The sequence below is a fragment of the Bicyclus anynana genome, chromosome 16, assembly GCF_947172395.1.
Source record: "Bicyclus anynana chromosome 16, ilBicAnyn1.1, whole genome shotgun sequence".
NCBI classification, from domain to species: domain Eukaryota; kingdom Metazoa; phylum Arthropoda; class Insecta; order Lepidoptera; family Nymphalidae; genus Bicyclus; species Bicyclus anynana.
Window position 1 is genome coordinate 13,141,543 of NC_069098.1, and position 12,060 is coordinate 13,153,602.

The following is a 12,060-nucleotide window of genomic DNA, read 5'->3' on the forward strand; positions in this document are numbered from 1 at the left end:
ATGACATGTAAGTATTTACAAGCGTATTTTAAAGCCACAATGCAGTATGACGTCATAGTTTACACATCTTGAGTAACGTAACTGGCAATAATTGTTTGGCCGTTCTTCAGTAAACAGCCTAATAAGTCCATTATCTTTCTTTTTAACAAAAAATAATAACTGAAATAGGAATATAAGTTACTGAATCTATACTAATATTATAAAGCTGAAGAGTTTGTTTGTTTGAACGCGCTAATCTTAGCAACTACTGGTCCGACTTGAAAAATTCTTTCAATGTTAAATAGCCTTTTTATCGAGGAAGGCTATATGCTATATGTTATCCCCGAATTACGGGGAAGGCTATAGGCCGAAATACTCCCCGAATTACTTCGGGATCGGGAACCAAACGGGTGAAACCGCGCGGAGTCAGCTAGTTACATACATATAAGAAGACATATTGAATTGCGTCTCCTCGCCCAAAGAAAGCTTGCTGATTTTCGTGTTAAAAAGTATTCTGTTACCTCCTTCGTAGTATGAACTCCAATCGTGACAAGTTTTATTTGTATTCATTCAGTAGTTTCGCAGTGACCCGTGCCGACAGGCAAAAAATAACATTTTAAGCTTCAGTATCGATTATATAAAAGAATATTTTTTTTAAATACTTTCAATGTAAAAATTAATACCAAACGTCTGACGTAATAGCTACTGGATGCCTACGACTTCATCATCATCATCATCATCATCATCATCATCATCATCATCATCATCATCATCATATCAGCTGATGGACGTCCACTGCAGCACATAGGCCTTTTCTAGGGACTTCCAATCATCACGATACTGAGCCACCTGCATCCAGCGAATCCCTGCGACTCACTTGATATCGTCAGTCCACCTGGTAAGGATCGACCAACACTGCGCTTACTAGTGCGGGGTCGCCATTCTAGCACTTTGGGACCCCAACGTTCATCGGCTCTTTAAACTATGTGCCCCGCCCATTGCCACTTACTTCGCGACTCGTTGAGCTACGACTTCGTACTGTTGCTTCATAACCTCCTCTATCTTTCAGTAAAAGACCTATTAAAATCAGTTCAGCCGTTTCAGAGATTAGCACGGATATACAGACAAACATACAAACAAAATTTAAAAAACACTTGATAATGTTTTAGTATCGTGTAAATAGCTAAAAGGACTTGACAAAAATTGTTTTATAGAAATAACAGACATACACTTCAATTTTATTTATATTAGTATGTATTATAGTATATATACTTAGATATAAAATCATAAAGGTACCTCAGAGAGAGAATGCATGAATGAAATTATTCTCACATTTCTGCAGCGCAAACGGCAGCAAAGACGTTTCATAAGTCAGGCACGCAGTGACCAATACACTATTAGTTATAATCGTAGGTGCTGCAGAAACGTGAGAATAATTGATCGTCAATAGCGTGCATTACAGATAATAAAGGTACCTTTATTTTTTTTCCAGTGCAAATCATTGAGGCACTTTGTTTATACAAGCTTCTATTGCTGATCGGTGTCTATGGAGCCAGGGTCCCTCATCAGGCAGGCTTCAGCGTGAGCTCCATCATAGACCCCGTGCTACATCCCATTGTAGCAGCTGGCTCTAACAGGTGTAAGTTTTTGATGACTAGCTACTAGACTTCGTCGACGTAAAAATCACTTTTTCACTAATCAAACCATTGGTTTTTCCGGGACCAAAATAAACTAAGTAAGCCCAATTCAAATTAATGAATTTGGACTTGGACTTTGCCTTTAAGAAACATATAGGTACTTATAAGTACTTATAAGACTTTGCCTTTAAGAAACATATATGTACTTATAAGTACCTATATGTTTCTTAAAGGCAAAGTCTGACGTATCGTGACTTGACTTTGCCTTTAAGAAACATATAGGTACTTATAAGTACATATATGTTTCTTAAAGGCAAAGTCAAAGTCCAAAATTCATTAATTTTAATTGGGCTTTGTTTACAAGCTCGTTCGAAACGTTAGGTAATTATTATTATTAGTTAATGGTGTTAATAATTCGTCGAAATCTTAAAATTAAAGTTCAAGATAGTTCCAAAGGGTTGGTCCAAGAATTTTTTTTTTTGTTTATCACTGTTTTACGAAATTTAACCAGAAAGAATAACAACTCAAGTTCAATAACAACCTCAATCTTCCAGTGAAAGTCCCTTTGAAATCGGTTAAGCCGTTCTAAATATTAACCCAGACAGACAGAAAGATAGACAGACGAAATGCGTATAGATTTAAAAAAGCTTGTGCGTGTTTTCGTCTAGTGTAAATAACTGTATGCTCTTGAGAAAAGAGTTATCTTAAAATTACAGACAAAACAGACACTTTAATTTTGTTTATATGTATTGAAAATCTCAGTTTTCCACATCATTCATCAGTTGTTGACATATAAACAACCCGGACTAAGCTTTTTGCCTCTTTTTGCTTCTACTTTTTTATTCAAACTACTTTGCTTTTTCCTGATTTTCTTGACCTAAAAGGGTAAAAGTAAAGCCGGGTTTACATTTGTCTGAAGTGTTGTGTCGTGACACAGTAGAACAGAATCGGTATCATACATTTTATATGGCAACGTTTACACTTATGTGTTGTGACATGTCGTGATGGCTCCTGATGTGCCGCATACAAAATATATATAATGATAATTAATTATATCGCACAAATGTGAATGAGTAAAAGGCTTGCTTGCGTTTCTATAAATAAAATATAAAAACAACATTCAAAGCCATTATTTACATAAATTCTTTATATAATATAATTAATTCTTAATATTTAATAAAAATTTCAATATTTTGCTGTTATAGTAAGGGAGCCCGAGATGATAAATTTGCAGTTACTAAAGCGTCATGGGGACCGATTGCATTTGGTAGATTAAATGATTGGATTAATAAATGGATATATACTTTTTTCGATTTTAGAGGTGGAAAAAAAAACTACAGACTTTAAAAACAATTTTTATTACTTTGGCTTAATGAAATCGTCTGAAAACATGAGCGATTATTCAGGAGATTATTTCACTCATAATAAGTAAAAAATTAACCGCGCTCGTGGTTCGATAACAGAAATATAAGGGTTTTATTTTGTAACTTTGGAACCCTCCCATTCCATTACGTTACGCTCAAATCGTCAGGTTTTTGAAATGCACATCTTTTAGCTATCAACTCACCTACCTTATCTTAATCTGACGTGCTGGTTGAGTATTTCCGAAGTTAGTTTTTTTTTTGGTTGCCCTAAATGTACCCACCAATATTATGGGCTCATACTTGGCGGAGGTACTCAACAACGTGCAAGGTATAGTCCCTTATGTTTATTTGTCGCGCTCGAGTAACTGCAAAAATCCCCTCTTCGGCTCCCCTACTATTAAGTCATATGTTGAATATTTTAAATGTGACAATGTTATGAAAAAAAGTAAAATACCAAAAAGAAATAATACTAAAGAGGTTTTCTTTTTACATATATGATACCGATTCTGTTTTGATGCGTCACAACACGATACGTCAGACAAATGTAAATCCGGCTTAAGGTATAAAGACGACTGGAGATTGTATATGTCTGTCTACATTCTTAACTTAACTACTAACTGTAAAGTTTTACCCATAAATAAACGATCAAACGGTATTTTGCGGTAAAATACATAGGTAGTTGTATTTTCATACATAAATATGAAGCATTACTGAACAATCGACCTTTGATCAGTAGTTATTACTAGAAAATTGGTTACAAAGAAAAAATTATGCTATTATATTATTTTTCAGGTGAAGCCCTAAAGAGTTTCTTTGGTATAACTTATGAGCAAATGTTAGAGAAAAACCGAACCAATTTCAACGAAATACTCAGCATTGATCATATAACAAAATATGGTAATGTTAAACATAATCTAACAGAAATCAACTTATTGAAGAGGTTGATGGTTAATGCTCAAGATGTGATAATCCTTGTTCACGGTTTTATGGAAAGCTCCGATGGTTTGATGGTGCAAGGTGTAGCGCCAGAGTTGATTAAGCTCAAACGGAAAGTGTTTGCACTGGATGGGAGGAAGGTGATCAATTTCGAGTATTTTCATTCCTCAACTTATGTACGATTCATTGGGCAAAAGTTTGGAACACTCTTGACTGAATTAATTACACGTAAGTTGGTCCAATATGACTTAGATAGTCGTGGTAATGTAAAATGATTTTTTAATCATATTTTTATGTGCTGTGATCAAAAGTGGATAATTGTAGGAAATTATAGTCTGAGACGGATATGACGTCGCTCGATCTCGTGTTGGCTCGTGCCGACTTGTTTCCGTAAAGAGTAGGGATTTAGAGAGGGGAAGCGATCGGTTGGCGGGAACGCTCGTGGCCAGCTGTCCACATTTCTTGTTTATGTGTAATTCATTATTAGTTACTTGGGATAGGCGGGGAGAGTGACTTGAATGGAAAAGGGGAGTGTTAGTTAACTGTCAAAGACGTCTTTAACCCTACACACAACGTTCACAAGTGTGTGACTCCATTCAAGGTCATTCTCTGCTATTGTAGGGTCTTATTTTGGTTACAATATGATTTTATTAAGTTGTCCCGAAAAATATTGTGAATCATAATTCATAACCCTTGTACAAACTTTTTGGTTTTCTTATTTTTCCAATCCACTTTTGAAGCCACTGCTAGAAATAGAGTATAGTACAATTTACGAGAACAGTAAATAATACGTTCTCAACAATTAGGTTAATTGAACTCTAAAATACATTATACTAGCCGACTCCCCGCGGATTTAAACGAGTAGCCGCTCCCGTGAGAATACAGGGATAAAATATAACCTGTGACACTCGCAAATTTTCTCTCTCGTAACTTTCTAGTGGTAAAAGAAGAGTAGATCCAGAGATTACCCCGTAAAATACCATAAACTTCAAATGGATACAAATAATTTGATCAACAGGTGGTGTGAATGCTTCGAAAATAACTTTAATCGGACACAGTTTAGGAGCACATATAGCAGGGATTGCAGGAAAGAAAGTGATAGATGAAACTGGTCAACGTCTAGCTAGAATAACAGGTTTAGACCCAGCAGGGCCTTGCTTCAGTAACGTGGACGCGCGGGCTAGACTGGACGCCACGGACGCGGAATATGTCGACGTCATCCACACTAACGGTGGCATGTTGGGGATAAAAGAGCCTGTAGGTAACGACTTCTATTTTATGATTTAAAAAAAAAACATTCGAGAACTTGATAAGTAATAAGCTATTGCATAGAAATAAAATAATGTACATTTAAGTGAATAGAAAAATTAATTTAAACAAATAATAAAAGGTTTTATTTTCAAGTAAAAGCTGATCAACAATAACCCTGGGTCTTACCATTTTTCAATGGTTGGTTTTTAACAGACTTAAAAAAAAGAGGAGGTTTCAATTCGACGCGTATGTTTTTTTTGTTTAATGTTTGTTACCTTGTAACTTCGTTATTTTTTAACCAATTTCAAATTTTTTTTTTTTTTTGTTTTGTATTTTTTTATTAAAATTATTGAAAACGTAAAAAAAGAATAAATAAACGAATGAGAGAAAAAATAAAAATGTTAATTCGTAGTTACATACTATAACGCATAAATAATATTAAAACTACGTACCTAAATATCTATAACTACATATTATAAAAATTAAAAAGAAAATATACTAAATTTAAATTATATCTAAAGGCTCAGGCGTCGTAGAATTCGTCCGAATCGACGATCATAGGTAAAGTGCCCAGAAGGCTGGCAGTATTGCCGCGTTGTATGGCAATACTAATTTCAAAAATTATTTTTTTGTTTGAAAGACTATATATTCAGATTGGTTCCATTTAATTTTCATGAAAATCGGTTCAGTAATTTTGTGTTAAAATGAGAATAAAGAAATTGATCGTACTGTGGCGCTTTCGTTCACTATGCTAGGACACACTAAAAACAGAAAAATAAAATCGTTTGAACTACCTTCTGATCACTTTAAAGGCGGTGCCAACACAGTGATGCATTAACTAAAGCCGATTAAATTATAAAGTTTTAGGATTTAGTTCTTTCCCGTGGGTCTTTCAGAAACGTCTTTAATTAATACGTTATTGGCTTGGCACCTCACATACGATGTTATTTTTCGCTTTTAAGTTTATTTTTGTGATTTTAAAGTTGGTTAATTTTTTTTGTTAAAAATATTTTTTTAAAGTTTTTTTCGGTTTATTTGTGTAATTATTGCTCTTGAATAGACTCTTTATCATATTTAACATTTTCTTTCTAGGCCATAAAGACTTCTACCCCAACAACGGAATGTCTCAGCCCGGCTGCATATTCTCCACGTGTGACCACAGCAGAGCCTGGGAACTGTTTGCTGAATCCGTTACTTCACCAGACCACTTTCCAGGTAAGCAAATTTTATGATTATTATAATTCCATCATAAAATTATTTTGAACTTGTGCTATAGTACAAGTTGAGATACAATGTTGAGATACTGATTTTATCTATTCATTTGAATTCATTCAGTAGTTTCAGCATGATGCCCGGTCAACAAAAAACACGAATAAAAATATATTGGCTTGGTATCGATTATACATTATAAAATTGTACCTGTTACAAATCACAGGGGCAAGCTTATGACGCTCGCAAATAACGTGGCTTTCTAGCGGTAAAAGAATTTTAAAAATCGTTTCATTAGATCCAGAGATTACCCCCTATAATACCAAAATCTTTAGGTACCTCTTTATATTATTAGTATAGCTTATAAACAGGTGGGGAAACTCAGCGCCTGAAGACAATAGTCTTCGAACAGTGCGTGTTGCCAGTGATGACCTACGGATCCGAGACTTGGTCGCTAACTATTGGTCTCATTATAAGACTCAAAGTCACTCAGCGGGTGATGGAGCGAGCTATGCTTGGAGTTTCTCTGCGTGAGCGAATCAGAAGGAGATCCGCAGACGAACCAAAGTCACTGACATAGCTCAGCGAGTCGCGAAGCTGAAGTGGCAATGGGCCGGCCACATAGTTCGAAGAAGCCGATGGACGTTGGGGTTCTAAGGGGCTGGAATGGCGACCCCACACCGAAAAGCGCAGTGTTAATCGACCCCCCATTAGGTGGACCGGGGATATCAAGAGGTCGATGTTCTTGGAAGTCCATGCAAGAGGCCTATGTCCAGCAGTGAACGTCTATCGGCTGATAATAATGATGATGATGATGGAACAATTGGGCCGTTTGCTTGATCTGTCAATTCTGATTAGTATAAGAAATGTATGAATGTCAGCTTAGCTCTTTATCATACTGACTGATGGGAGAAACTTATCGTGGATACTGAATGTTAAAACTCTAGTTGAGGACTAAATTCCAAATTATTTTGAATTCCAGCTCGCAAGTGTGACAATTGGACAATGTTTCAAAATGGACTCTGCGCGAACAATGACGTCACGTACATGGGATTGAACTCGGGACTCGGTGTTTCGGGAACATACTTATTAACCACTGCATCATCGCCGCCTTATAGTTTAGGCGCTGCTGGTAGTGGGTGATTACTGAAATAAATGTATGGCAACTGTTGGTAAAACTGCTTTTTATTTAAAAATATCACCCTAATTTAAAGACTAACATTTGTGTGTAAGTGTGTGTGCGTGCATATTCTCCTGTCAGACAGGAGAATATGCAACACCTGGAAAAGCTACTGGTCCCTTAAGGGGGTTATGAAAAATAAAGATATCCCTATATCAGACAAGTCTAAAGTATTCAACACCTGTATCTTGCCATGCTTAACCTATGGTTGCCAAACTTAGGGTCCGACCGAGAAAAATATTATGAAACTGAAAACATGCCAAAATAATCTAGAAAGAAGCATGCTTCATATAAAAAACAAGACAAAGTCAGACTCTCTACTATCCGAAGCAAGACCAAGGTCAGAGATGTGGATTAAGAAGCTTAAGTAAGCTATTTTTCCGCTCACTGAGCGTTTTCGATCTTTGAGCGTAACATATACATATACATTAAAAAGTATACCTTTTATTAAATATCTCGTGTCACCACGAGACTTTTGAAACAACTTTTTCAACACCAAACAGCTTATTTGACTAGCCTAATTTAAAAGTAGACTTAAAGATTGTAAAAACCGAATTTAATGAAGAAATCGCATGCGTCTACAAAACTCAACACAAAAAAAACCGTCAAAAAAGTTTCGCCATAAACTCTTTATTACACCAGGAAACCTCACAAAAATGGAATTTTGAAATTCGAAATTCGAAACGTGAGGACAAACAATGTGAGCAGTCACAATAAAAACGAACACTTAAAAATACTTCAGAAACTTTACACGAGGCCAAAAGTACGTAAAAATTCGCGTTTTATTTTTAAAGTTGCTTCACCATGGGGGAAAGGTTTAAGGAGTAAGTGAGTGGCGATTTCATACTTCGATTTTTTTTATTCCTTACAAGTTAGCCCTTGACTACAATCTCACCTAGTAAGTGATGATGTAATCTAAGATGGAAGCGGGCTAACTTGTTAGGAGGAGGCTGAAAATCCACACTCCTTTTGGTTTCTACACGACATCGTACCGGAACGCTAAATCGCTTGGCGATACGTCTTTGTCAGTAGGGTGGTAATTAGCCACGATCGAAGCCTCCCACCAGTCAGACCTGGACAAATTAAGAAAACCTCACTCGGTCTAGCCGGAGATCGAACCCAGGACCATCTTGTATATCCACCGCACATACCACTGTGCCATGGAGGCCGTCGGTTATTTTGCAAAGGACTTAAAATGAAACACACTTTGTTTTACAAACAAAAGGAAATCTATACTTATATTAAAACTGTAGTAGATCAATTTTAAAAGGTATTATTATAATCTACTTTGAAGACACAATTTTTAATTTATTTATTGTCTGTCTGTCTGTCCACATTTGATATTGAACGGACATCACGCTGAAACTACTGAGTTGGCACACTGAAAATTGGCAATATGAGACCATAATACGTAGACGGTTATAGAAAACTTTTAGTCAAACAAAGATGCTTGGAGGCCGTTGAATCAGCTTCCACCTTCACACAGGAAGTAAACTATAAGAAATGTAAACAGTAATTGTTATCAATTGTAAATTATAATACAGTAGGACTTTTTCAAAAGAGCAACTGTTGAGTTTCTTGCCGGTATCTTCTCAGCAGAACCTGCCTTCTGAACCGGTGGTAGAATCATTACAAATAGTCAACTGACGTGTCAAAAGTGCTTGTAAAGTGAGCCTACTTGAAATAAATGATTTTTGATTTGATTTTGATTTGATTAGTCGCAATTACAATTTAATTTTTGCGACTATTAAAAAAGTATTCTATCATTTTTCTTCATTTTTCAAGTTACAACTTAAAATTACTAAAAATAATGTTAAAAAAGGATTGAAATTTTATTGATATAAATCCTCACGATGTTCACCTTTATCGTTTGAGACACGTGATATTCCTAAAATTGCACATAATTGAAAAAATGGAGATGTCTGATGCCTCGGACCGGATTTGAATCTACACCCTCCGGAATCGAAGGCAGAGCTCATACCCACAGGGCTATCAGGGCTGTTTATCGCGTCTTATTATCTTAGGATTTTCAAGTTTGTTTTCTAAGTTGGTCGACAATTTTCGTTTAAATAGCAACTGCTCCTTAGTTTTTTAGTTGCTGTTTTCCTTATAATTTTATTAAAAATGCTACTCTCGTGAATTTTTTCACGTATCTTTAAACAACTGTTTAGCCAGTAGAGAGTGGAGACACTAGATTGTACCAAAAATTTGCTCTTAAATACTTAATATTTTACAAACAGATCCCTAAATCGAAAAATATTGGAAAAATACTCATACGTTTCAGATAACCCACACTATGAAATAAACCACGGACGGACGGACTACGAAACCCGGAAAAACGGAATATATAATTTTTTATCATAGATTTTCTCGACATATGAGAGTGTTTTTGCCACATTTTCAGAAAATTTTCAAAATATTTACGACCTGAAAAATTATGCTACTGAAGTCGGAGGCAGAATCTATATTCAAACTAATGAGGCCATGTTTTTATTTGAAATATTTTAAAAAGCTCCTAATTGAGGCTTTCATATTTAAGGAGCTTTGAAAAAACACAATTACCTGCCAATTTTGTTAGCTTTATAACGATGTTAAATGCAATATTTATAAATTTTCAAGCTTAATTTCTAGGGAAGATTTTAATTTATTTAAAAAGAAATTATATTTTATTTTCTTGTATCACGACGATGGGGTAAGTAACTGGAGAAACGCTTGAGCTAAAGGTTCATATTCATCCTTCACTCGGTATACTCACATAATATCAGCCATTTATAACGGTAGTCTCACCACTCTTTAGAAGTTAAACTATTTTTTAGAAACAAATGGCATAATATCGGAAACCCACTTCACACAAAAGAGCTGGTACGGTACAACTTTCAAAAGGCTCACGAGACCGAGCACCACAAGATGTCATGAAATAGACACTAAATTATTATAATTGGACAAATCACTGGATTTCGCACCAAACACGCCAAAATTCAAATACTTAAAATCCCGCTGAATGTCTCACGACAGATTGCAGGAATAATGAGAGACTAAAAAAAAAAAATTATAACGGCTTAATTTAGGCCTTTAGGAGTACGGATCTTTAATACCTACACCCAAAGATTTTATACTATTAGATATGTCACTAGCGCGTCAAAGTTGAGGCAAACTAATTGTATTAATTTCATTTGATCGCATACGTACAGTAAACAACGAAAGTCATTTAAACAAATATTAACTATTGACTACAATGTCGAGTTGTGTGTTTTTTTATTCTTTACAAGTTAGCCCTTGACTACAATCTCACCTGATGGTAAGTGATGATGCAATATAAGATGGAAGCGGGCTAACTTGTTAGGAGGAGGATGAAAATAATGCCATCGTACGTACACAATGTCATTCACATAAAATACGGTATTACAGCTAGCTGCATGAAGTCACAAAGGTGAAAAATAATATCGTTTCATGAAAGTGGAGAAAAGATTGAGCGCGCTAGGGCGCTTTAAATGTACAAGATATATACAGGGTGTATCGTAAATAGTATGGGAATATGATAATCATAAGATAAACAGCTGAAATGGTAAAAACAATGGTAAGTGTAATTAATAACTCTTACAATTATTATTAAAATTAATATATATATGAATTACATCTTAATATGTAATTAATTAATGGAATTAAGTCTTATATCTTTGGAATCCTTATTAAATGAACATGTTTAAAAGTTAGATGTCCAACTTTTAAAGTACCTACCAAAACAAGTCCCGTTTTTTGGAAGAAAAACTCACTTTGCAGAAGAAAAAATTTAATTTTATTATTTGAAACAACTATTCAAAAATAATTACCAAGCACAACAACGCTTTAGAAGCGCTTTTTCTGCACATGGTATGATTAAATTGCACTGAAGGTAGGAATTTTTGTATTTAGTACAGAGAGAGACGAATATCTTAGCTCTCCATGGATTCACCGTGCGGGTAGAGAGAAAACCTCCGAGCAGAGTCCAGAACTTGTGACTACAGGATGTAGGGTCAAGGAATTGCTTGACGATCGATCAACACTCTCCGTTATAAATCAATATAAAATAAAAACCGTAGAAATTCGGCTAACATATATAGCGTTATTTAAGTAGGCCTTAATGTCTATCACCTTGTAAAATATGTCGTAATATTTACGGGACACCCTGTATACTTCAAAAATGTATATTAAGGGTAGATAGTATTAGCTAAGCTGCGCTTCTATCCGGCACTGTACCTACTATTCTGTTTTATAAACAGGTGAAGGGTTGACAAATGAAAGGTCTTTGTGCCCTTAGTTTGTAAATGAAATTAAAGGCTTCATTCCGTTCTGACCGGACAGAGTACCCGTCAAGTAGGTAGGTAAATAAATACCTTTGATTTAGTTGACGAGTGTAGGGACTTCATTATAGGCGGCGAGGGGGCATATTATGTCCAGAACAGCAAAAATCTAGTGCAGTATTTACTTATTCCCCAGCAGACTTGTTTTATTTCTGTCAGCATAT

General features: G+C 35.3%; 1 protein-coding gene across 1 annotated transcript; it reads left to right on the forward strand.

The window, feature by feature from the left end:
• On the forward strand, positions 1-7,536 carry LOC112057855 (phospholipase A1 VesT1.02-like). Its single transcript, XM_024098419.2, has 6 exons — positions 1-7; positions 1,472-1,618; positions 3,773-4,144; positions 4,935-5,177; positions 6,260-6,382; positions 7,359-7,536. Exons 1-6 carry the CDS (start codon positions 1-3, stop codon positions 7,517-7,519), a joined length of 1,053 nt encoding a protein of 350 aa, XP_023954187.2. The 3' UTR covers positions 7,520-7,536.
• The last annotated feature ends 4,524 nt before the right edge of the window (positions 7,537-12,060 follow it).